We start from the raw sequence: 26,908 nt of genomic DNA on the forward strand, positions 1-26,908 counted from the left end.
TAAGAAAAGAGCGTAGGGGTCTTTAATGATGCATGACACCTTTCTGAGGCATCACCTTTTGATTATCTCAGTATGTTGGTGAGACAGTACTTTTTTTCACTATAAATTAATTGTTGGAGTCAGACCAATAACAGGCTCATATTCAGCTGTTTTCAATTGCACCCTCCCCATTGTAACGGGAGAGCTGGAGAGCTGTCAAGCATTGTGTCCTTCTGTACTCTTCGGCTGTCCACATTGCAAACCTGAGTACTGCCTGTGTTATGTTGTTAGTAGTTTTTTTGGCAGTAAGCTCATAAATGTCTTCTGCATTTCAATAGCTTGGATTGAACAACATACCTAGCCAAATTAAAATGGAATTAGTATTAACTAACAGAACCCAGCATCATCATTCCTCTAAAGTATATTTTCTAATAATTGTTATGATAAAGGTAATAAATTTGTGATGAGTGTTGTATGGCAATAAACACTACTAAATGGAAGCCTCCAAAGTATTAGTACATCACCAGCAGTTTCCCTGTGCTTTTGCTAGTATATTGAAACTTTTGAAGAAGGAAATCATTACACAAATTTGTCTTATCCAGGAACTTGCCATCAATTCGGGGTTTGTATGTTTTGTAATTTGGAGGAGACTCGTTATATTTGGTAGCACTAGGAGAAAAATTCTTGATTTTGGATGAGGCTAAGGGTGCTATCCTGATATTAATCTAGAGTCTAGTAATTTCAATGCTTGTGATCTGCTGGTTTCACTTCGGGAATGGGGAGTAGCCTGAAAGAATAATTTTAACAAACACTGCTCCCTTCCAATCCATCAGACCTCGAGCCCCTTCAAGGTATTCGTGCTGGTCAGCCACTTTCCTTGATCTATTCTCGACATGATTTCCTTTCTTAACATATTTTCTCTTCTCTTTTTCCCTAATGTTCCATTGATTTCTGGTTTTATACAGTATATATAGTAATACAAGAAAAAATGTGAATAAGGAAGGCTAATGCTAGATATTAAACGTGGTGTTAACTTTGTAGCAAGAAAGAATAGTTTATAATTTCTAACAGTACATTTCCAGTAGACTTTAATTTCTATATTTATCAGTTCACCAAGAATATTGTTGCCTTTTAAGTAATAGTTGTTTATTTTGACTTCTACTGAGCTTTGTACCCATCAAATTGAAACATAGGACATAAGTTTGTGAATATCAATTTTCTGTTACCACTAGTACCAGTAATGTCACAGTTGGAACTTTAGTAATTATTCAGTTGGAATATCTTGTTATTTACCGTGTCTAGAGTTCAAAATGTTTTGTTCAAGGTATTTAATAACTTTTTAATCCTGTTTGTCTCTTTTCAGGACCCTGGGTGTAATAAAGCCAAGTACTGATGCTAAACTAGGAAAACTGATTGACCTGATCTACAGTTCAGGATTGGTAATAACCAGAGCAAAAATGATTAACTTAACTGCGTAAGTAGTCAGTTCTGATTCAAATGGATTTTGTTTTGCGCTATTTTGATCTGTTGAATTTTCAAAATGTCTTTTGCAATATAGTGCCACTGCATTAAGAGCATCATGTTCCTATTTGTTTAAAAATAAAGTTGTACTTTGTGGCATTATTGTTCTTCTGGAGTCACTATAGCATATAAAGAGGCCATCTGATAACTTGAGTTCGTAGTGGCTGTCTACAACAATCTGGCCTGTAAACACATGTCAACCACTGTAGACCATCCTCAGGTCTTACAAACAACTACTCATCACTATTGGCTGTTTTCTGTCTCTTAGTCCCATGCCTCCATTTAACTAGACTATGTATGCCTCTTAAAAATAACTACACACATCAGCTTTAGTATCTTAATCAGTTTCTGATTTATTTTAATTGAAACATCCCTTGCTCTATCTCCAGCTCTGTCATCTGCAAACTATATTTTTATAGCCCCTTTAACCCTGTTCACTGTGAGATCAAAAAGGACCTGAAAGCAGCTGCTATTTACTTGTTAAGTAATCAGGTGCATTTTAATTTTATCATTTTAAAAAGATTATGACACTAACCTGTGTTTTTTTTTTAAAGACCAAATCTGTTTTGATATTTGGTCTACCATTAGAGAGCCATAGAACAATACAACATGGATACAGGCCCTTCAGCCCAATGAGTCATTTGCTAACTACTCAGCTAGTCCCAATATCCTCCTTTGGCCCACATCCTTCCAAGCCCTGACGCTCCATGTACCTATCTAAGTCTTCTTATTGCATATGCCTCAACCTCTTTCTCTGGCAACTCGGTCTTTATACTCTTCACCCTCTGCATGGAAAAAGTTGCCATTCAAGTCCCTTTTAAATCTTTACCCCTCACCTTAGACGTATGCCCTTTAGTTTTAGTCTTCTTTACCCTGGAAAAAAGGCTGTTACCATCTATGCTATGTATGCCTCTCATAATCTTAACCATTTCTGTAAGGTTGCCTCATTGTCTTAGGTCTCAAGGAATAAAGAACTAGCCTGGTCAGTGTCCTACTCAGATCCTCTAGTCCTGGCAGCATCCTTACGAATATTTATTGCACCCTTTCTAGTTTCCCATAACAGCAACCAAAACTGTACACAGTCCTCACAGTGTGCTTGTACAGTTGCAGCATAACACCCCAACCAATGAAGGCCAGTGTGGACAAGTGCCCCTTTCACTAACCTGTATAGCATTGACGCTACTTTCAATGAGCTATGCACTTGTATTCTTTGGTTCCTTTGTTCAGTTACACTCCCTTGTGCCCTACTGCTCATAGTATGTCTTGTTTTGATTTTCCAAACTGTATCACCTGTATTTCCAACCTGTGTTAAAGTCTATTTGCCACTCCTCAGGCTATTTCCCTAACTGATTAAGATCCCCCTGTAATCTATGATAACCACCTTTACTATCAACAACACCTCTCAATTTTGGTTCATCCGTAAACTTACTGATGCCTTGCGCATTTTTATCCAAGTCATTTATATAAACAACATATAATAAGGGTCCCAAAACTGACCCCTGCAGCAACCACTAAGTTACTGGCCTCCATTCCAAGAAACATGGTTAATAAAGATTGTAGATAACACCAAAATCTGATGTATGGAGAACAATGAAGATAAACCAAGACTGCAACAGGATCTGGATAAACTGGGGAAGTGGGCCAACAAATGGCAGATGGAATTCAACTCAGATGAGTGTGATGTGTTGTATTTTGAGAAGTTAAATTAGTATAGGACTTGTACGGTGAAGTGTAGGTCTGTAGGAGTGCTGTAGAACAGACAGACGCAGAAATATAGGTACACTGTTGAAATTGATGACACAGGTGGACAGGATGCTGAAGAAGGCCCCTGGCCTATCTGCCTGAATCACTCAGTTGGGACGTTATGTTGCATATGCACAAGTCATTGGTGAGACCACAGAGCAGTTCTAGACACTGAGCAATAGAAACGATGTCAAGGGTGCAGCAAAGATTCACAAGACTGTTACCAGGACCAGAGGGCCTGAGATACAAGAGACTAAATGGGTTGTATCTATAGTTCCCTGGAGGATATGAGGCTGTAGAACCTTACAGAAATCTATAAGTAGAACTAAACTTAATACAATGTTTTAGGATATACATTCCAGCATTAATGCAAATCACTTTTAAAATCTTCTTTCTTAATCTTGTGTTGCTGTTGTCTTAATAGCTAGATCAGACAAAATGTCATTTGAACTCTGTGAGCACACTGCGTAGGTACTGTGTAAATTCCCGTTATCTGATATTCCCCTTATTTGAAATTGAATGGAGGGATTCATTTTGCCAATCATAACAATATCTGAAAGATGGGTATAATCACAATAATCTTTCTGGACAGCAGATGTTTTCTGGTCTATCACTACTTCAAACAAAAGGAAAACATCTGGAAAAGAAAGAAATTAATTGTAAGAGCTAATATTCTGTGAGTTTTGTTGCTGGAATGCATGACTGTGATTGAGCAAAACTGTCATGCTGTTTTATATTCATTGTGTTTTATTTCAGCCTAATTTGTTTCCACAATTTATTGTAACATAAAACTGAATGTACATGTTTTATTCATTAACATGAGTTTAGTCAAGCCAAAATTTTCAGGAAATAAAACTGCACAGTGTCCCCCTTCTATGTATGTCTGTGCTAAAGGTTTAAAAGAATCAAATCTGTGCCTGGTTGCAGAATAATGAGATATCCTTGCTCTATTTCAGGGATCTCCTTCAGTATTTAAGCTGTGGTCCTGCAGTTGCACTGGAAATTTTGGGAGATGAGGCAGTATCTGCTTGGAAGAAGTTAATTGAGTCTGGAGGTACAAACAGAGCACAAAGTGAAGCTAATTTCCGGGCACTTTACAGAAATGCTGATATCCAGAGTAATGCTTATGGCTCTGAATGTGCCACAACTGCAGCTCGAGTAAGTTTTTGTGTGAGGTGGAAGGGAAGGTTGAAAGAAAATGGTATTATCATGGATCTTTTCTCCTTGCTAAATTATTTAATAGCGTAGTTAATGTGTTTGCAGGTAACCTGGTGAAATTTAACTTTTTTTCTTCTTTTTTACGGCATAGTTCTTTATGCTTAGACATGCATTAGTCCATTAAAACCACGTTAACAAATGCTGGTTCAGTTATTTAATAATTCTGTTTGTGTTTTAATTTTATCATATAATACGGTGGTGTAGTGGTTAGCGCAAGCGATCCAGGTTTAATTCCTGTTGCTGCCTGCAAGGAGTTTGTACATTCTCTCCATGACGGGATTTTCTCTAGGTGCTCCAGTTTCCTCCCACAGTCCAAAGATGTACTGGTTGATAGGTTAATTGGTCATTGTAAATTCTCTCATGATTAGGCTAGGATTAAATCGGTGGATTGCTGGGCAGCATGGTCAAAAGGCCGGAAGGGCCTATTCTGCACTGTATCTCAATAAATTTAAAAAATACAGTTTATATTTTCATATTGGTCAGTTAATATTTCTTAATGAGTAGTTTATTCTCCTGAAATATTAAAAGCCTTTATTTTCAAAACTTTTAATTTTTCTTGTATTATAAATAGGTTTAATTAGAAAGTCCCATTAATTTAAAAGGAATCCTTGAACTCACTCTCTTCATGTGTTGATTAGTGCAAATTTTTATTTTGTGTGTGAAAATCTGATCCACAAGAACAGAGGAAAAAGAAGCAGGTGTAGGCTATTCGGCTGTTTGTGCTCTCCTCCGCCATTCAATAAGATCATGGCTGATCTTTCATCTCCTTATTTTGCATTAACACTTTGGGGTGTTGAGGGATCTTTTCATGTGCTGTTCCATTTTATCCCATGATTTCTTTAATACTTAAAAATGATATGTGTTTGAATATACTGTACTTGGCAACTGAACATCTGCGGTTCTCGTGGATAAAATAATTCTGAAATCACTGCTATGATGTATCTCCTCCTTCATGTGCATTGCCTTTCCATGGGAAGATGAGAACTGCACACAGTATTCTAGGTGCAATCTTGCTGGTACTCTATGTAATTAGGGCAAAATGTATCCACACTTCACAAGATTCCCTGGTCATTGTCTTCCATCCTACTACTTTTTTTTGTGACTTGTAAAACTTTTGAGCACACTAGAATGCAGGTGTATCAAATGATTAAGAAAGTTGACAGAATATTGTTGTCTATTTCTAGTGGAATTGAATACAAAAGTAGCCGTCTGTGCTTCAGTTACAGAGACAGTTGGTGAGACCACAAAGTATTACTGTGTACAATACTGAGATCCTTGTTTAGGGAGGGCCGGATTGAAAGGGGTTCAGAGAAAGCTTATTAGACCAATATCTGAAGTGGGTGGGTTATAACGAAAGATTAGACGAGGGGCTGGAATTTAATAGAGTGACCAATTTACGTTGGCTGAAATAAAGTGGATCCCAAGTGGTCTTGACAGGATGAATGGAGATTGTTGCTTATTGTAAAAAAGCCTTCAGTTAGGAGTCACGCAATTAAAACTAAGATGAGATGAATTTCTTTATTGAAGATTAGGAATTCTTCCTTTAAAGCACAATAGAGGTAAAACCTATCAAGAAAGATTTTTGATGAGCAGGTGGTGAAAGGTGGTAGGTAGAAGAACAGAGCTGAGGCTACAGTCAGATCTGCCATCTTATTAAATGGTGGATTGAGCTTGATGCCCAAGTGGATAACTTCTTTTCATAATACATATTTGTTGTACAGCATCAATTGATACAATTTGCAAGGATATCAGTAAAATAGATAAACAAATAGCTGAGACATCTAAATATTTAATTTTGGAATTTTTTTGTACATTTGAGTAAATGCAGTTATAATGTACTGAATAAGAAGTTATTTCAAATTTCAGGACATCAGAAGATTAATCCTCAATTTTTTGTTCCTGTTGCTTGAAAGACTACCTAGTTGAGAAAGAAAGGAAAGTACAGCACAGAAACAGGCCCTTTGGCCCATCTAGTCCCTGCCTACTCCCATTGACCTGCTCTGGGACCATAATCTTTCATATCTCTATTATACACATACCTTCTCTTAAATGTTGAAATTGAGCTCATGTGCACCACTTGTGCTGGCAGCTCATTCCACATTCTCATGACCCTCTGAGTGAAGAAGTTTCCCCTCATGTTCCCCTTAAAACTTTTCACCTTTTGCCCTTAACCCATGATCTTTATTTGTAGTCCCACCAAACCTCAGTGGAAAAAGCCTGCTTGCTTTTACCTTATCTAAACCCCTCATAAGTTTGCATACAAATGCCATTTGTTTATGGTTGAGCAAGTTCTTACTAGAGCTTTACAAAAATAAGCATGCAATCTACGGTATAATGTGGACAAATAATGGTGATCTCATTGAATTGCTGGATTCCAAAATGAGGTCAGTGCTGGCAGTTGCTTTTCTTGGGCTATGGAACAGAAGTTTTCTCTTTAAGTAAAAACAATGTGTCAATTTATTGATGTGTTATTTATTTTTATTTTTATAGGAATTAGACATTTTCTTCCCATCAGTTGGCAGAGGACCATTAAATACAGCAAAATGTATTGATTGCACTCTGTGTATTATCAAGCCACATGCTATTGCGGAAGGTAAGGTTTGGATTTCAAAAAATTATTTCATTGAAAAGAAAAGTAAAGCTACAAGTATCTCTTAAAATTGAGGTGCATAATATTATAGTTTCCTTTTTTTATAGACTTGTTTCCAAACTTTTTCTATTACGCGTATTATTACCAGTTAAACATCATAGACATCATAAATTATTAAAATAATTTTGCATCCAACAGAAATGAATTACATGTACCGTATACAGTGCACTACATACAAGTCAAAAATTCTGTTCTTCCTTTTTTTTAAAAAAAAGTAATTTCATTATCAAAGCTATGTTGAAATTGATCTTTTCATTGTCTACCTGAAGGATTGCAGGCAGTGCAAGTTACTTCATTTTTTTTGTGTATTTTAAGAACATCTGGGGAAATTGGAAGGGAACTTGTCCATTTTTTGGTAATGTGTTTATTAGGACATGCAGATTAGGAGCAGAAGTTGGTTATTTGACCCCTCGAGCCTGCTCTGCCATTAATAAATTCACAATTAATCAATTTTGTAATCTCAGCTCTGTATTGCTCTTTATCTGTGGTAACCATTCACTATCTTGCTTATTAAGAATCTCTCTATCTTTGCCTAGAAAATGCTCAAAGTCTTTTTCCATTGCTTTTGAGCAAGAGAGATCTGAAGGTTTGCATGGTCTCTAGAGGAAAAGAAAAGGATGAAAAGGAATATGTGTTCACTATCTCATTTTTCTGAACTCCAGTGGATATAAACCTAGTCTGGCCTGTCCATCTTGTAAAATAATCCCCCCATTCTGAATAGTGGAATAGGAGTACTTCTTGAGCAACTGTTTATGTAGGTGTTCACAAATAGTTTTCTACTCCTCAGAGATGAATACTAAGCAGTCTGTGATGTATTAGGCAATAAAATATGTATAAATAATCAACATATTGGGGCATAATAGATGTAAGAATTGATGATGAGCATGCTATGGATTTATTAAAGATTAAAATATTAAGCAAATCATTTTCTCATTAAAATTCCAGTATAGGCGAGGGGAACTTAAATCTTGATAAGGCAGCCATTTTAATAAAAAGATAAAATGTCTGTCTGATTTCTGTTGTTCTTGATAATGGAAGTTTGTAGTATTAAGAAATGATAGCTCAAGATATAAGATCACTTTGGACAAGAATAATAGGAGGAATAGTAAGGGTAAGAAGTTATTGGTAAAACTATATACTCAAGTCTCCAATATTTGCCAGGCTTGAAGTTGTCTGCTTTGAAAGGAAGAATGAAAAAGCAAATTATTAGTGCTATAATGAGACTATAATGTTATGATAACACAACACAAACACCTATGTCAGGATGCTGCTCATCGACTATAGCTCAGCATTTAATACCATCATTCCCACTATCCTGATTGAGAAGTTACAGAGCCTGGACCTCTGTACCTCCCTCTCCAATTGGATCCTCGACTTCCTAACCAGAAGACCACAATCTGTGCAGATTGGTAGTAATATACCCTCCTCGCTGACGATCAACACTGGTGCACCTCAGGGGTGTGTGCTTAGTCCACTGCTCTACTCTCTCTATACCAATGACTGTGTGGCCAGGCATAGCTCAAATGCTATCTATAAATTTGCTGATGATACAACCATTGTTGGTAGAGTCTCAGATGGTGACGAGAGGGCATACAGGAGCGAGATATACCAACTAGTGGAGTGGTATCGCAGCAACAACCTGGCATTCAACATCAGTAAGACAAAAAAGCTGATTGTGGACTTCAGGAAGGGTAAGATGAAGGGATCAGAAGTGGGGAGAGTGAGCAGTTTCAAGTTCCTGAGTGTCAAGATCTCTGAGAATCTACCAGGTCTCAACATATTGATGCAGTTATAAAGAAGGCAAGACAGCAACTATACTTCATTAGGAGTTTGAAAAGATTTGGTATGTCAACAAATACATTCAAAAACTTCTATAGATGTATCGTGGAGAGCATTCTGACAAGCTGCATCACTGTCTGGTAAGGGGGTACTACTGCACAGGACCGAAAGAATCTGCAGAGGGTTGTGAATTTAGTCGCCTCCATCTTGGGGACTAGCCTACAAAGTACCCAGGACATCTTCAAAGAGCGATGTCTCAGAAAGGCAGCGTCCATTATTAAGGACTGTCAGCGTGCAGGACATGCCCTTTTCTCACTGTTACCATCAGGTAGGAGGTACAGAAGCCTGAAGGTGCACACTCAGCAATTCAGAAACAGCTGCTTCTCCTCTGCCATCTAATTCTGATTCCTAAAGGGACATTGAACCCATGAACACTACCTCACTTTTTAATATATAGTATTTCTGTTTCTTGCTCAAATTTTAATCTATTGTATATGTATACTGTAATTTATTAATTATTATTTTTCTTATATATTATGTATTGCATTGAACTGCTGCTGCTAAGTTAACAAGTTTCACGACACATGTCGGTGATAATAAACCTGTTTCTGGTTCTGATTCTGATAAAATGGTATCCGAGGATCCTAATGCATGAAATGTAAGGGTTCGCATTTAATTGGGAAAGTTAATAAAATATTGTCTTTATTGTATGGCGTTGAGAGTGTAAGTGATGTTTTGATGAACCCTTTGCAGGTAGTGGGCAAGACATCTGAAATCCTACAGTTAAGTACACAGTTTTAATTTGTATATTGAAGGAAGCATTTACCTGCATTGGCCATAGCACAGTAAATGTTTACTAGATTGATTCTTAGAATGTACAGATTGTCATGGAAGAGAGGTTGAGTTGGGGATAGATTAATTATAAGGGATTGCCTATTTAAGATGGAGATGAGGAGAAATTTCATCCTGGAGTGTTTTGGCTATTCAGAATTCATTAGAGAAGATTTTAGTGACATAGATATGTATTGCATTTTAATCCATACTTTACTGAATTGCTAAATCCAAAGAATTAATTTAGTAGGCTGTTAGTGGAATAATGCTAAGTAGATCAAAATTGAATTCACCATTATGGAATTGATGGCTTTTCTTGCAAAGTTTGTAGGTGATACGAAGATAGGTGGAAGAGCAACTAGGTTTGAGGAAGTAGGGAGGCTAGGAGAATGGGCAAAGTGGCAGATGGAGTACAGTGTCAGGAATTGTATGGTTATGCATTTTATTAGAAGAAATTAAAGGGTTGACTATTTTCTAAATGAAGAGAAAATACAAAAAACTGAGAAACAAAGGGATTTGGGAGTGCTTACGTAAGATTCCCTAAAGGTTCATTTGCAGGTTGAGCCTGTGGTGCAGAAGGCATATGCGATGTTGGCATTCATTTCAAGAGGACCAGAATATAAAAGTAAGGATGTAATGTTGAGACTTTATAATGCACTGATGAGGCCTTACTTGGAGTATTGTCAGCAGTTTTAGGCCCCTTATCCTAGAAAGGATGTGCTGAAGCTGGAGAAGGTTCAAAGGAGGTTCACAAAAATGATTCCAGGATGGAATGGCTTGTCATATGAACAGTGTCTAATGGCTCTGGGCCTGTATCCACTGGAATTCAGAAGAATATTGGGTGACCTCATTGAAATCTATCAAATGGTGAAAGGCCTTGATAGAGTGGATGTGGAGAGGATGTTTCCTATAGTGGGACAGTCTAAGACCAGAGGACACAGCCTTAGAATAGAGGGGTGTTCTTTTAGAACGGAGATGAGGAAGAATTTCTTTAGCCAGAGAGTGGTGAATCTGTGGAATTTGTTGCCACAGGCAGCTGTGGAGGCCAAGTCTGTATGTATGTATTTACAAGAAGGGTCAGAGCCGTCTCTATTTCCTGAGGAGACTGAGGTCCTTTAACATCTGCCGGACGATGCTGAGGATGTTCTACGAGTCTGTGGTGGCCAGTGCTATCATGTTTGCTGTTGTGTGCTGGGGCAGCAGGCTGAGGGTAGCAGACACCAACAAAATCAACAAACTTATTCGTAAGGCCAGTGATGTTGTGGGGATGGAACTGGACTCTCTCACAGTGGTGTTGAAAAGAGGATGCTGTCTAAGTTGCATGCCATCTTGGTCAATGTCTCCCATCCACTACATAATGTACTGGGTGGGCACAGGAGTACATTCAGCCAGAGACTCATTCCTCCAAGATGCAGCACAGAGCGTCATAGGAAGTCATTCCTGCCTGTGGCCATCAAACTTTACAACTCCTCCCTTGGAGGGTCAGACACCCTGTGCCGATAGGCTGGTCCTGGACTTATTTCATAATTTCCTGGCATAATTTACATATTACTACTTATGGTTCTATTACTATTTATTATTTATGGGGCAACTGTAACAAAAACCAATTTCCCCCTGGGATCAATAAAGTATGACTATATTTAAGGCAGAGGTTGATAGATTCTTGATTGGTCAGGGAATGAAGGGATATGGGGAGAAGTCACTAGATTGGGGCTGAGAGGAAAAATAGATCAGCCATGATTAAATGGCTGAGCCGACTCAATGGGCCAAATAGCCTACTTCTGTTCCTATGCCCTAGGGTCTTATGGTCTTATGCTGTGGAGGAATTATTTTTGCAGAGACCTAATCAGAAAATGTTGCTGCATGTAATGATCCTCATTAGAAAAAGAAGAGTGGGTTTGGATATTAATGACATTGGTCATTGTGAGGAAGATTCTTCATTGCTGATTGAGAATGTACTGAATTAGCTTGAAAACCTGTGAATTCAAAGATAATGCCTATGCTGTAATTTGAGATAATTTTGTTAGGAACCCATGTGGTTGAAATATCCTAAATTATGGCAAACGTGGAAGAGCAAAGAATTAAAAAGTGTGAGAAGATCTAAATCAAAAGCTGATACTTTTCAATTTGCTGTAATAATATGCATTTGCAAGGAAGGAGATATTTGCAGCATTGAAGTGCATTAAGGTTGGCTAATCCCTAGGACCTGACCAAGTGCACCCCTGGATCTTATGAGAGACCAGGGAAGAAATTGCAAAAGCCCTTGTAGAGATAATTGCTGTGTCATTAGCCACTGGTGAAGTTTCAAAAGACTAGAGTGTGGCTAATGTCCATTGTTCAAGAAAGATTGTTAAGACAGGCCAGGGAACCACAGGTCAGTAAGCCTGACTTCAGTTGTACAGAACTTACTGGAGGGATTTCTGAAGGACAAGATCTTTTGTTACTTGGGTGGTCAAGGATTGATCAGCAATAGTCTGCATGGTTTTGTGTCTGGGCAGTCAAGAGGTAATTGCAGGGATAGGTGAAGTTGTCTATCTGAACTTAAGGCCTTTGACCAGGTCCTGCATGGCAGATTGATCTGGAAGGTTAGGTTGCATGGGATTCAGGGGCAGCCAGCAAGATGATAGAAAGCAGAGGGTGATTTGTGAAGATTGGTATTCTGACTATTGGGGTGCACATGGGGTCAGTGTTGGGATTGCTGTAATCGCTATTTATATAATTGATTTGGAAAGAACTTGTATTGCACAATTAGCAGGTTTGCCTATGAGCCAACCTTAGAAGCTCTTGTTGATAGTGAAGCAGGGTACAATGAATTGCAAAGAGATCTTGATCAGTTGGGGAGATGGGCTGAGGTGTGACAAGTGTATGTCAAACTGCCCCAGTGTGAGGTGGTACATTTTGGGCAGTCAAGCCTGGATAGGACTTGTCAGTGCCCTTCTGCTCACTGTGCAAGTGTTGTGGAACAGGGACCTGGGAGTACGTGTGCACAATTCGTTGCAGGTGGCTGCGCAAGTAGACGGTGGTGAAGAAGCCACTTCATCAGTTAGGAGGGTATTGAGTTAGTGATAAGGTCGTCACGATGCAGTTATATAAGTTGTTGGTGAGGCTGCACTTTGAGTATTGTGTATGGTTTTACTCACTCTGTCACAGGAAATACTTTGTCAAGCAGAGGATGGTGATGAAGTTATTTACAAGGATGCTGTTTGGACTAGAGGACCTGAGTTATAAAGAGAGATAAGTCAGTCTAGATCTCTTTTTTTCTTAGAGCATGAAGAGTGACCTATAGAAGTTTATTACGTCATGATGGTCATTGGTAAGGTGGATGATTATAGTCTTTTCCCCAAAGTGGGGGAGTCTAAAACTAGAGGATATAGATACTAGATAAGAATGGGAGAGATTTAAGAGACCTGAGAGGTAATTGCTTAATACAGAGGGTATCAAGTGCCTGGAATGAGCTGGCAGTGGAAGTAATCACATTGGATACAAGTGGGCCTGTTTTCATGCTGTATTACACAATGACTCTAATGTGAAGGGACATTTGTCCAGTGCATTATGTAAAGTGTAATTTTGAGCACTAATCTAGGAAAATTACTTAACCATGCATACAAAACTGAAAATTACTTGCACTTCATGTGTAAAGAAAGTAAACTGATTTTTATAAAGGCTGCTAATAAATCATCTTGCTCTATTTCTTTCCTAAGATGACCTGAATTTGAATTATCTACCAAGTTATCATGTGATTTCACAATCAAAATCGGGTTTAATATCACTAGCATTTGGTTCTTTTTGGCAGCCGTACATTACAATACATAATAAGAAACTATAAGTTACAACAAGAAATAGATCTTTTAAATTAAATATGTAGTGCAAAAAGAGAGCAAAATAAAAATAGTGAGATCATGTATGTGAGTTCATTATCCATTCAGAAATCTGATGGCAGGGCAGAAGAAGCTGTTCCTGAAACATTGTGTGTGTCTTCAGGCTCCTTCCCTAAAGGTAACAATGAGAAGGCATGTCCTGAGTGAAGGAGGTTTTTAATAATGGATGCCAGTTTTTGTTTTGAAGCATCGCCTTTTGAAGGTGCCATCGATGCTGGGGAGGCTAGTGCCCATGAGGGTGCTGGCTGAGTTTACAACTTTCTGCAGTTTTTTTCTATCCCTTCGTACCAGATGGAGATGAAAACAGTAAGAATATTCTCCATGATGCATCTGTTTTTAAAAAAAAAAATTGCAAGCGTCTTTGGTGATGTACCAAGTTTCTTCAAACTCCTAATGAAATATAGCCACTGTCGTGCATACTTGTACATTGAACGCAGGATAGGTGTTTAGAGATGTTGTCACCCAGGAACTTGAAACTTCTCACCCTTTCCATTGCTGATCCCTCTAGGGTCACGAAGGGTCCCGGCCTGAAACGTCGACTGTACTTCTTCTTACAGATGCTGCCTGGCCTGCTGCGTTCATCAGCAACTTTGATGTGTGTTGCTTGAATTTCCAACATCTGCAGAATTCCTGTTGTTTGCTGCTTTATGCTCTGCTTACTTTAGTCTTGATATCTGACCTGCACTGAACATTGTCCAATATCCTTCCTGTGGTGCAGACCCAGATCAAAAATGCTCCAGGTGCAAAGTAACTGGAACTTGATGAAATTGAGGCATAATTCTCTCTTCCGTTCTGTTCTCTAGTCCCTTTGAGATATTTTTTAACCTCCGCACTGGAGTTGCATTTACGTCTGTATAAGCCACTCTCATCAAACAAAATAATTGTGTCAACTAATTATTGAGCTAATGAAGGACGGAGTTCTATATATAATTGATCTGCATGCAAAGACTGCCATTATGCATTAATTCAAAGATATTGTGATATCTTCTTTCACAATAAAAGCACTGTCTGGCTTCCTTAGGAAATCAGAAGAGGTGGACTTTGATATCCCCGTAGAAGAGATGTTTCCAGACCTAAATTTGTTTCATACTTCCTCTGAAACCACAAAATCTGAACATTAGGAAAATGTAGCCAATTTACTGATTGCTATAGGATAACTTTCAAGCAATATGTAAGCATAGTTTCAGCTTCTCTGCAATAACTTTTTGAATGTCTCAATTTACTGAGCAGAAATGTCCTGTAGGTCAAAGCTATAAATAAGCCTTGAAACTTCCTTCTCGTTAGTAGTGTAATAGTGGTGAAATTGTAACCTGAGGATTAAGCATTTGATTTAAACAGATGTGGCTTTTTCAGGATTGCTGACCATTGGAAGAGGTTCTTAACAAAATGGTTCTCTGGACTTGTCATCTATGTAGTCCTAGCTCACTCTCAAACTTCCACCTGTCAAACCATCTCATAAAATTGAAAAATGTTGTGATAAGTATCTATTTGTACATGCTCTCCCCAGCTTTCAAACACCAGGTTTATTACAGCCCACACATACAAATGAGTATCTCAGAGAATGGTGGAGTGGATTTGCTGGCTATTGCAGTCTCTCAGGCATCTTCTGCCAAATGGCAGCTCAGCTTGTGGCAGCATTTCCAACTTGCAAACTGTTCTTGTTACAAGCAGATGACAAGAACTGAATACTGTCAAAACCATGGGAGGATCTGTATTAAAAATGGGGCTTGGCAATTTTTGGATCCAGTGACTATTCCTCTGTATATGCAGTTGCCAGCAGTAAATGCTGCAGGTTGAATGTGCTGACTGTGTGTTAGTTTTTTTTATTCTGTCAGTTAATGCTTGCTTCAATCTGCTCTGCTTTGCTGTGATGATGCATTGGGTACATTCTACTGTATTACCAATTTGTTGCACAATTTTGGAAAGATTTTGCAGGGTATTCATTGACTCCTTTTTAAAACAGTCGCCTTTAAATGCGCTGAGCTCATTTACCAAATGTCCTATGATCAGACATGACATTTTCTACCAGTCTATCTTTATATATCATGCAAAACTTCATCTGAACTTCTCAAAAACTCCAAATGAACTTTCTGAGCCAATGAATATAATTGAAAGTGGGGAATCTTTAAATGCTACAAGAGCAAAAGTTTTCTCCAGCCATTAAAGACAAAAGCAATTTTATTTTGTTCCAGCCACAAAAATCCATTCCCTTGTTCCCAGTTCTGTCCCCCTTGCAAAGCAAGGAATATCCTGGAACCAATTCAATTTACCTACTATCACAAATCATCAGCAGATGCCATTTCATTGGCTCTTCATTCAGCTTCTGAAATACCTGGACAATGAAGATGCATATGTCAGGATGCTCTTCATTAATTACAGCTCACCATTCAACACTTTCACATCTGTCATCCTATTGAAATTTATTGCTAAGCTGCAAGATCTGGGCCTTAGTACCTCCTGGTGCACAATGATTCTTGATTTCCTCAGTGGCAGACCCAGTCAGTACAGATTGGCAACGACATCTCCTCCACACTCGGCATCAGCGCGGGTGCACCACAGGCCCCTTGCTCTGCTCACTTTATACCTCTGATTGTGTGGTTAAATACAGCTCCAATGCTGTATTTATGTTTGCTGACAACACCACTGTTGTTGGCTGAATCAAATAGGTCGACGAATCGGCAAATAGGAATATCTTGTTGAGTGGTGGAGAGGGTCAGTAGCTTTAAATTCCTTGGTGTCAGTATATCAGAGGATCTGTCCTGGGACCAAGACAGTGCCTCTACTTTATTAGGAGTTCACATTGATTCTGTATGTCACTAAAAACTTTGACCAACTTCTATAGATGCACAGTGGAGAGTATCCTAACTGGTTGCATAGAATGCTGGAGGAACTCAGCAGACCAGGCAGCATCTGAGGAAAAAAGTACAGTTGTCGTTTTGGGCCAAAACCCTTTGGCAGGACTAGACAAAAAAAGCTGAGACATAGATTTGAAAAGTGGGGGAAGGGGAGAGAGAACTGCCAGGCGATAGGTGAAACTTGGAGGGGGAGGGACGAAGCAAAGAGCTAGGAAGTTGATTGGTGAAAGATACCGAAGGCCATGGAAGAAAGAAGAAAGAGGGTGGGGGGTGGGGGAGATCAAGCACCAGTGGGAGGTGTGGGTGGACAAGGAGATAACATGAGAGAGGGACAAGGGGATGGGAAATGGTGAAGAGGTGTGTGGAGGCATTACTGGAAGTTTGAGAAATCAATGTTCGTGTCATCAGGTTGGAGGCTACCCAAACTGAGTAAAGTTTCTGCTTGTCCAGGAGACCCATTGTTTCAGCTTGTTCCTGCCCCACTGAACTCGTATCTACATACCTCAACTCTGTTTTATCCCTCCTGGTTCAGTCCCTTCCCACCTACATATGTGACACATCACACGCTCTTGTTCTTTTCAAGGATTTCAGGTTCCCTGGCTCCCATTATATTTTGATTATGGATGTCCAGTCTCTATACACCTCCATCCCCCACCAGGAAGGCCTCAAAGCTCTGTTTCTTTCTGGACACCAGTCCCAACTAGTTCCCCTCCGCCACCACTCTTCTCTGCCTCATGGAACTTGTCCTCACTCTAAATCATTTCTCCTTTGATCCTCCCATTTCCTTCAAACAAAAGGGGTAGCCATGGGCAATATCCTTGCAGGTAGATTCGCTGGCATGGTTCGGGAGGGTTTAAACTAATTTGCAAGGGGGATGGGACCCAGAGCAATAGACCAGTGAAAGAAGTGCATGGAGTAAAGCCAGATCTAACATATAGAGAGGCTTTGAGGAAAGAGAAGCAGAATAAATGGTGTAAAGACAGTAAGGTAGAAGAGCTGAAATGTGTGTACCTCAATGCAAGAAGCATCAGGAACAAAGGTGATGAACTGAGAGCTTGGATACATACATGGAATTATGATGTAGTGGCCATTACAGAGACTTGGCTGGCACCAGGGCAGGAATGGATTCTCAATATCCCTGGATTTCAGTACTTTAAAAGGGATAGAGAGGGTGGAAAAGGGGGAGGAGGGGTGGCATTACTGGTCAGGAATACTATTACAGTTACAGAAAGGGTGGGTAAAGTTGGGGATATTGTCCTGGTGAGGAAGATAAAGAATGGTAGGGTGAAGGAACCACGGGTGACAAGTGAGGTGGAAAATCTAGTCAGGTGGAAGAAGGCAGCATACATGAAGTTTAGGAAGCAGGGATCAGATGGGTCTATTGAGGAATATAGGAAAGCAAGAAAGGAGCTTAAGAAGGGGCTGAGAAGAGCAAGAAGGGGGCATGAGAAGGCGTTGGCGAGTAGGGTAAAGGAAAACCCCAAGGCATTCTTCAATTATGTGAAGAAAAAAAGGATGACAGGAGTGAAGGTAGGACCGTTTAGAGATAAAGGTGGGAAGATGTGCCTGGAGGCTGTGGAAGTGAGCGAGGTCTTCAATGAATAATTCTCTTTGGTATTCACCAATGAGAGGGAACTTGATGATGGTGAGGACAATATGAGTGAGGTTGATGTTCTGGAGCATGTTGATATTAAGGGAGAGGAGGTGTTGGAGTTGTTAAAGTACATTAGGACGGATAAGTCCACGGGGCCTGACGGAATATTCCCCAGGCTGCTCCATGAGGTGAGGGAAGAGATTGCTGAGCCTCTGGCTGGGATCTTTATGTCCTTGTTGTCCACGGGAATGGTTCCGGAGGATTGGAGGGAGGCGAATGTTGTCCCCTTGTTCAAAAAAGGTAGTAGGGATAGTCCGGGTAATTATAGACCAGTGAGCCTTACATCTGTGGTGGGAAAGCTGTTGGAAAAGATTCTTAGAGATAGGATCTCTGGGCATTTGGAGAATCATGGTCTGATCAGGGACAGTCAGCATGGCTTTGTGAAGGGCAGATCATGTCTAACAAATCTGACAGAGTTCTTTGAGGAGATGACCAGGCATATAGATGAGGGTAGTGCAGTGGATGTGATCTGTATGGATTTTAGTAAGGCATTTGACAAGGTTCCGCATGGTAGGCTTATTCAGAAAGTCAGAAAGCATGGGATCTAGGGAAGTTTGGCCAGGTGGATTCAGAATTGGCTTGCCTGCAAAAGGCAGAGGGTGGTGGAGGAGGGAGTACATTCAGAGTGGAGGATTGTAACTAGTGGTGTCCCACAACGATCTGTGCTGGGACCTCTACTTTTCGTGATTTTTATTAACGACCTGGATGTTGGGGTAGAAGGGTGGGTTGGCAAGTTTGCAGACAACATAAAGGTTGGTAGTGTTGTAGATAGTGTAGAGGATTGTCAAAGATTGCAGAGAGACATTGATAGGATGCAGAAGTGGGCTGAGAAGTGGCAGATGGAGTTCAACCCGGAGAAGTGTGAGGTGGTACACTTTGGAAGGACAAACTCCAAGGCAGAGTACAAAGTAAATGGCAGGATACTTGGTAGTGTGGAGGAACAGAGGGATCTCGGGGTACATGTCCACAGATCCCTGAAAGTTGCCTCACGGGTGGATAGGGTAGTTAAGAAAGCTTATGGGGTATTAGCTTTCATAAGTCGAGGGATAGAGTTTAAGAGTCGCGACATAATGGTGCAGCTCTATAAAACTCTGGTTAGGCCACACTTGGAGTACTGTGTCTAGTTCTGGTCGTCTCACTATAGGAAGGATGTGGAAGCATTGGAAAGGGTACAGAGGAGATTTACCAGGATGCTGCCTGGTTTAGAGAGTGTGCATTATGATCAGAGATTAAGGGAGCTAGGGCTTTACTCTTTGGAGAGAAGGAGGATGAGAGGAGACATGATAGAGGTGTACAAGATATTAAGAGGAATAGATAGAGTGGATAGCCAGCGCCTCTTCCCCAGGGCACCACTGCTCAATACAAGAGGACATGGCTTTAAGATAAGGGGTGGGAAGTTCAAGGGGGATATTAGAGGAAGGTTTTTTACTCAGAGAGTGGTTGGTGCATGGAATGCACTGCCTGAGTCAGTGGTGGAGGCAGATACACTAGTGAAGTTTAAGAGACTACCAGACAGGTATATGGAGGAACTTAAGGTGGGGGCTTGTATGGGAGGCAGGGTTTGAGGGTCGGCACAACATTGTGGGCCGAAGGGCCTGTACTGTGCTGTACTATTCTATGTTCTATAAGCCAACGTACTGTCACAGCTACTTGGACTATACCTTGTCCCACCCTGCTACTTGTAAAAATGCCATCCCCTTCTCTCAATTCCTCTGTCTCCACCACATCTGCTCTCAGGATGAGGCTTTTCATTCTAGAATAAAGGAGATGTCTTCCTTTTTCAAACAAAGGGGATTCCCTTCATCCACCATCAACACTGCCCTCAACTGCATCTCTTCTCATTCATGCACACCTGTTCTTACCCCATCCTCCCACCATGCTACCAGGGATAGGGTTCCTCTTGTCCTCACCTATCACCCCACTAACCTCCGCATCCAGCACATAATTCTCGGAAACTTCTGCCACCTCCAACTGCATCCCACCACCAAACACATCTTTTCTTCTTTTCCCCCCATCCCCCAACGTTCTGCTTTCTGCAGGGATCGCTCCTTATGTGACTCCTTTGTCCATTCATCCCTCCCCACTACTCTCCCTCCTGGCACTTGTCCTTGGAGGCGGAACAAGTGCTTCACCTGCCCCTACATCTCCTCCCTCGCTAAAAGAACAAGCAGGATCTCCTGGTCACCACTCATTTTAATTCCACTCCCATTCCCATTGCCATACGTCCATCCACGGCCTCCTCCACTGTCGGGATAAGGCCACACTTAGGCTGGGGGAACACCTTGTATTCCATTTGGGTAGCCTCCCACTTGATAGCATGAACATTGATTTCTCAGACCTTCAGTAATGCCTCCACCCCTGTCCCCCTTCACCATTTCGCATTCCTTTGTCCCTTTCTCATGTTATCTCCTTGCCCGCCCATCATCTCCTCCGCTGCTCCTCCCACCCCTCCCCCCCCCCAATTTTCTTCTTTCTTCCATGGCCTTCTGTCTCTTTCACCAATCAACTTCCTAGCTCTTTGCTTGATCCCTCCCCCTCCAAGTTTCACCTGTTGGCTGGTGTTTCTCTTTCCCCTCCCCCCCCTCCCCCCGCTTTTCAAACCTACTACTCAGTTTTATTTCTCCAGTCCTGCTGAAGTGTTTCGGCCCCAAACATTGACTGTGCTTTTTTCCAAAGATGCTGCCTGGCCTGCTGAGTTCCTCCAGCATTTTGTGTGTGTTGCTCGGATTTCCAGCATCTGCAGATTTTCTCTTGTTTGTAACTGGTTGCATCATGGCCTGGTGTGAGAGCGCCATTGCCCAGGAACAGAAAAGGCTAAAGAAAATGATGGATATATTCAGTACATCATAGGCGAAGCCCTCCCCACCATTGAGTAAATTTACATGGAGTGCTGTCACAACAAAGTAGCATTAATCAACAAAGACCTCTACTACGAGGCCATGCCATCTTCTCACTACCACAATGGGGTAGATACAGAAACCTTAAGTCTCATACAACTATGTTCAGGAGCAGTTATCACCATTCAACATCAGGCTCCTGAACTGGAGTGGATAACCTCATTCACCACTGCTCTGAACTGATTCTATGATTTATAAACTCGCCTTGAAGGACTCTTTAGAACTCGTGTTCTTGGTTTTATTTTTATTTGAACATTTTCTTTTCTTTTGCATATTCGCATTTGTCAGTTTTTTTGTCTGTTTTATGTTTTTTATGAAATTCTGTAGTTTCTTTTTTTCTTGTAAATGCCTGCAAGAAAATGAATCTAAGGGTAGTAAATAGTAACATATGCAAGCTTTGATAATAAATTTAGTATGAGCTGTCAGAAATTTTGATGTCAGTTTTACTAGGAAATGAGTTTTGGGTCCACATCTGGTCTTTCACCACCTACTTATGCCTCTGTACTCTGCTTATGTCTGAATGCATTTGTTATCTCTATCTTCAACTCTTGACGCAATTCTTATGCACTTCTATCCAGCTTCTTCCATAAACATGAGATTATCTAAATTTCTGTAATTTATGTCATAATTTGTACTAAACCCTGTTCAACTATATTCCCTCAGGGTGCTGATCATTAGTTCTTGCTTAACTAAAGCCTTGTTTTTTTTCTTGGAGTTCAAAATCTTCCATAGCCTTTCCCTTGCTACCTCTCCAATTTCCTTTGGTCAACTGTGATCTCTGTGTGATGTCATAAACAACCCAAAATTTAGATCCTCCATCATTAACAGCTAATCCTTTGGCTCCAAATTCTGAAACTGAAGATTTTCCTTTGAAATCTTCTGTGCATCTATATCTCATTTTTTTCCTTTTAAAATATTTAGCTAGTTGGCAATCACCTTGTTCCAGTACTTTACTAAAAGTAGTATTCACTTCCCTGACATTCTAATCTGGTCAGTTTCTTCAATTGAAGTCATTGAAATTTAATTTCTATTTCAATTTAAAATTTTTCCCATACTTCAATAAATGGAAAAAATTCTGCTTCAGTAGGATGCTACTCAAGAAAGTAGACAAAAATAAGATAGCAGCCTTAAAGTATGAAATCACAACCCAGAGTACACTGTATCCTCTAATTTTACCTCATTGCGCTGGGATTTTTTTCCTATCCTGGGACTTAACCATGCTATTTTATGGACATTAAGAGTACACAGAGAAACTGGAAAAAGGAGGTTTTGTTTTAATGATGGATATGGGGAAAGTAGGAAGCGAAGGCTCTCGTGATAGAATTGAGGAATAAAACTGAACTGGCTATAGCTCTAATGCAGAAACAATTATGTAACAATATATTATTCAGATGATTGGATGTACCAAAAGTGGAGTTGGTTATAAGGATTAGCTCAAATTAGCCATTAGCTTGGATGTAATACTGTAGCTCAAATCCAAGATAGCTTCCTGGAAAGTTGAGGTTTTTTTTAACATGGTGAAAATCCAGGAACGGTAAAAGCATTTTGGGGATGGACCCATCTATAAAGAATGGCTAAAATACAGAAAATGTTTGCAAATAAGATCAGAAATGAGCATCCAAAATCTTCCTTTTGAACCTAAGACAAATGGACGTTGCAAAGTTGGAGGCAGATATTTGAGAGGATTTCAGGAGAAAAAAATGGGTTAAGATGTGATACTCTCTTGCACAAAATGCAATACATGCTGGATCAATTAATAATTGAAAATTTAACATTAATAGATTTTTGTTTGATGAACACAGAGATTATGGAGCCCTGGAAAATGGATAGAAATGTAATATAAATCTCATTCGTTTTTCAAAAAAGTAAAAAAGGCTATTCTTACAAGAGATAAGTAAATTTAAATTTGGTGTATGTTTCAACTCATTGTTACATTTGTGGCAATAATTAGTCAATTTGTCTCAAGGTAGTTATAGGAATCGGGTCCTTTTCTGTTTATTACAGTACTTGTGTTTCAAATATTAACGTGTAACTACGATTCATTATACTCTACTTGGCTCTGATTTTTTTTTGCAGTTACTTATCCATTCATTATATTTGTCTGATATATTGAGAGTGAGGGAGTGAGATACTGCTACTGGTTGCTTGATCCATTACTGTTTAGTAAGTTTATTAATGTCTAAATCTAATACAAAACAAAGAACAGAAAATCTTGGGAATACAAGTGATTCAATAAGTGGTGAATTACACTTTTGTAGCTTTTCTGAGTAAATTCCAAATCAACAAAAATATTCAGGTAGTTATAACACTTGGGGTTTGGAAGCCAGAACTTGCACATTCATGTTTACTCCAGAAGTAGATGGAGTAAAGGGGTGGGGGGAAATTTCCTACTCAGCCCTCCACACAATTTTGCTAATGCAGTTACTGCTTTGGCAGTTATATGAACTTTCAGTGGCAGAAATTGTGACAGTAATTCTGCATGCTGAACAGCTCCCTTAAAGTACATTTGCAACGGCTGTCCTAATTTAAAAAAGGGAGTGCCACAATGAAAGCTGACTCTTGCTGAGGTGTGCCAACTGGTTCAGAGTCTCCTTCCATAATGGACCCATCTTTTTCTACTAGATCACCACCAATATTGATGCTAGGGAACTAACAATGCCTGTTTTTCCCTCGTGGAGAGGGAATGTTGCTCCAAAGAATAGTGTATGTAAAGAAAGATATCCCTCATCCATTCTCCTGGTAATTCTATTGCACCCCGTACAATTGGCCAGGATCTTTATGAACAATCATGGGATCACTGATGTCCAGTGTGTTGACATTTTTGCCACCAAAAGGTGACTTGATAAGAACTATCAATCTAGATGAATATTATTTTTAAATCATGAACATTTTAATGGTTTAAAAGTAATTCATGTAATTTATTTTAAACATAATAATGTTATTAAATTATTGATTATGTCTAAATAACTTCAGTTCTCTATGGACAGGTTATCTGTAGCTAGCTTTAGAACTTTTTCTATCCTGAGAAGGCAAGGAACAGAGAACTTTTTTTTGTTTTAAAACTTAATGATACATTGTTTGCCAGATGGATATAAATACTTAAGGAGACCTTGAACTGATTTAAGATTTGAAATTAACCATTAATTTTTGCTTCAGGCTTCCCATTTGAAAAGTCATTCCATAGTTTGTGATGAGGAGAAATGGAGATATAACACTGTCAGCATCGAGTTACCTGAGGTTCCTTCCCTTGGGTCCCCTAACTTCATTACTAAATGGTGGAAAATAATGTTTCTACTGAAAAGTTGCTATGCTAGTTTGTCTATAGCAGAACCAGCAGCCTCAGAACTTGTACTAAGTGGAAATATAACATATGCAAATTAGCTTGCTTATTCCTTGATTGTTACATTTTCTCTTGAATGTTCCTGATTAATCTCCATGATAGACCTGGTGTTCCTGAAAGAAACTGACCCATTTGCAGACTATTTTCAAAACAACCTGTGCTGGTTTGAGACAGGTGCTGACAACTGTCCATCTCTTTAATAATTATACAGTTTGGAGGGCATTGAAATTCTGACTCAAGATACTTTGTATGCAGACATATTTGCATCTCACCTGAAGTTTGAGGTTTCTTTAAAAGAGTCATAATAACTTGCAGTTATAGTGCCAAGGGAGTCTACTAATTTAAGATGAGCAATGCAATTAATGGAGTAAAAAATTTAATGATTAACAATGCAAATGAATGTATTCAAATTAAAGAATGGAAACTTATCTATACGAGGTAAAGAAGCTCTCAGAAAAAAATCAGTAGAATTGAAGTATACTATGATATTACTTACAGTATATTTCAAGGTTTATTTAGATATATCTCGCTGTTACCTTTGGATGTAGTAAAAGAAAAGGTGTAGATTAACTACAGCTGAGTGAGCCAATGTTAGCAGCTCTTTTGTCATGGTCTATGTAATTATTTTCTAGCTTATCTTGTTGCTGATGCCTATAAAGTGATTTTCACTGGGCAAAGACTATTGTACTAAAATTAATTTGGGAGTTAGGAGAAGGAAGTGAAATCCTCTCAGTATTGATCAGAGCTTTAAGAATGGAATAGCAGGATCTTGAGATGACATACATAGTTGTTGGGTGTCCAAGCTAAACTGTGGTCAAAGAGCATAGTGGATATTCATTGGAGTAACTAGAGTCTTATCTGACACAAAGGGTGATAATTGAGGTAATGAAAGCCAAGTGTTTCATCCAAAGGGCAGTCACTTTCTTCCATTCATCTTTAACTGCTGCTTTTATAAACTTCCTTTTTTGATAAGGTTGGGAGTGTGGTAATTTACCAACATCTATTAAGCTTTATCAAATCTAACATTGAGGCAGCCTAGGACAGTGTCTAAATAAATAGCACAGTATCCAACCCTATATCTTTGTTAGATCTTTGGCAGGACAGAGTATAATGGAAGAAATATACTCAGCTGCTATTTTATTAGGTACGTCTGTACACCTTGTTAATGTAAATATATAATCGGCCAATCTTGTGGCAGCAACTCATTGCATCAAAGCATGCAGTCACGGTCAGGAGGTTCAGCTGTTGTTCAGAACAAACATCAGAATTGGGAAGAAATGTGATCCACGTGACTTTGACTAGAGAATGATTGTTGGTGGCACATGGTGTGGTTTGAGTATCTCAGAAAATGCTGACCTCCTGGGGCTTTCACATACAACAGTCTCTAGAGTTTATAGAGAATAGTGTGGGGGAAAAACTGTTTAGAAAGTGAGCTTGACAATTAATAATGAAAATATAGGCAAATGATTCAGGAATTGGGTGTTTTGCATTAACATTCACATTAGACAACACAAAAAGCTGCATACCAGAAACTGGAAGGAATTCAGAGGGTGCAGGGAGTGTAGTCACTATGTAAGTGATATCGAGCAAATTGTTGGAACTGCAAGTCTTATTTAGGATCTTAAATAAAGTGACTTGTGAGAGGATTTTAATTTTGCAAAATTCCTTGGATTTGGAGAAGATTCCATTAGATTGGAAGATTGCAAAAGACTCCTTTATTCAAAGGAGATGAAGCCTACATATATCATATGAAATATTAAACATGTTACAGCTGGTTGCTTAGAAAGCTTTGAGGTGATTTTGGCAAAGGCAAAAATATTTTGTGAAGTGAAATCGTATTTGACCAGTTTATGGGAGTTCTTTGAAGTAACATGCAGCTATAAGTAAAATGGAGTCGGCGAATTCTTGGACTTCAGAAGGCATTTGATAAGGTGCCATATTAAAAGTATTGAAAATATATGAAGATAAAAGCTTATGGTGTAGGATGTAATATTGGTATGAACAGAAGGTTAACTATGTAATGGAAATTGAAGGCTTAAATAGGTCTTTTTTTTTACTGGCAAAATGTAACATGGACTATTCCACAGGGATCTGTGCTGGGGCCTGAACTTTTAAATTAATGGTGACCAAAGGTATGATTACTAAATTTGTTAATAACGCATTGATAAGTAAGAAAGTGAGTTGCAAAGAACAGAAGGACTCTACAGAGATATTGAAATAGGATAAGTGAATAAGCAAACAAGCTATAATTTGTGGACAATGTGTAGTTACCCATTATTTGTCATCAGTTCCAGGAAAAATAAAAAGTATATTATCTAAATGATGAAAGATGGCAGCACCTGGGGAAGAGGAGGGAGCTCAGAGCTCAGTATCTAGTGCCTAATTCAAAAAGGACCCGGGTGCCAATATAGCAAGTCATTTTGAAAGCAAAAAATGATTTTATTTCATTTTTAAAAATAGGTGGTTGCTATTTAAGTTATATGAGATAACTTACTCTGAAGGTCATGTGTCTTTAGAATTTGATTCCTCGAAATAAAATCTTGAAATGTTTTTAAGACCAAGA

General features: G+C 39.3%; 1 protein-coding gene across 7 annotated transcripts in view; it reads left to right on the forward strand.

Moving 5' to 3' along the window:
• nme7 (NME/NM23 family member 7) overlaps positions 1–26,908 on the forward strand; it is a 259,259-nt gene that overhangs the window by 168,240 nt on the left and 64,111 nt on the right. For all 7 annotated transcript variants that reach the window (XM_063050744.1, XM_063050742.1, XM_063050746.1 and 4 more), the window contains 3 exons: positions 1,343–1,453; positions 4,200–4,401; positions 6,952–7,054. In XM_063050744.1, the coding sequence (XP_062906814.1) occupies positions 1,343–1,453; positions 4,200–4,401; positions 6,952–7,054 (416 nt within the window). The remainder of the gene's footprint in view (positions 1–1,342; positions 1,454–4,199; positions 4,402–6,951; positions 7,055–26,908) is intronic.

Source organism: Mobula hypostoma, chromosome 6, assembly GCF_963921235.1.
Source record: "Mobula hypostoma chromosome 6, sMobHyp1.1, whole genome shotgun sequence".
In the NCBI taxonomy this organism is placed as follows: Eukaryota; Metazoa; Chordata; class Chondrichthyes; order Myliobatiformes; family Myliobatidae; genus Mobula; species Mobula hypostoma.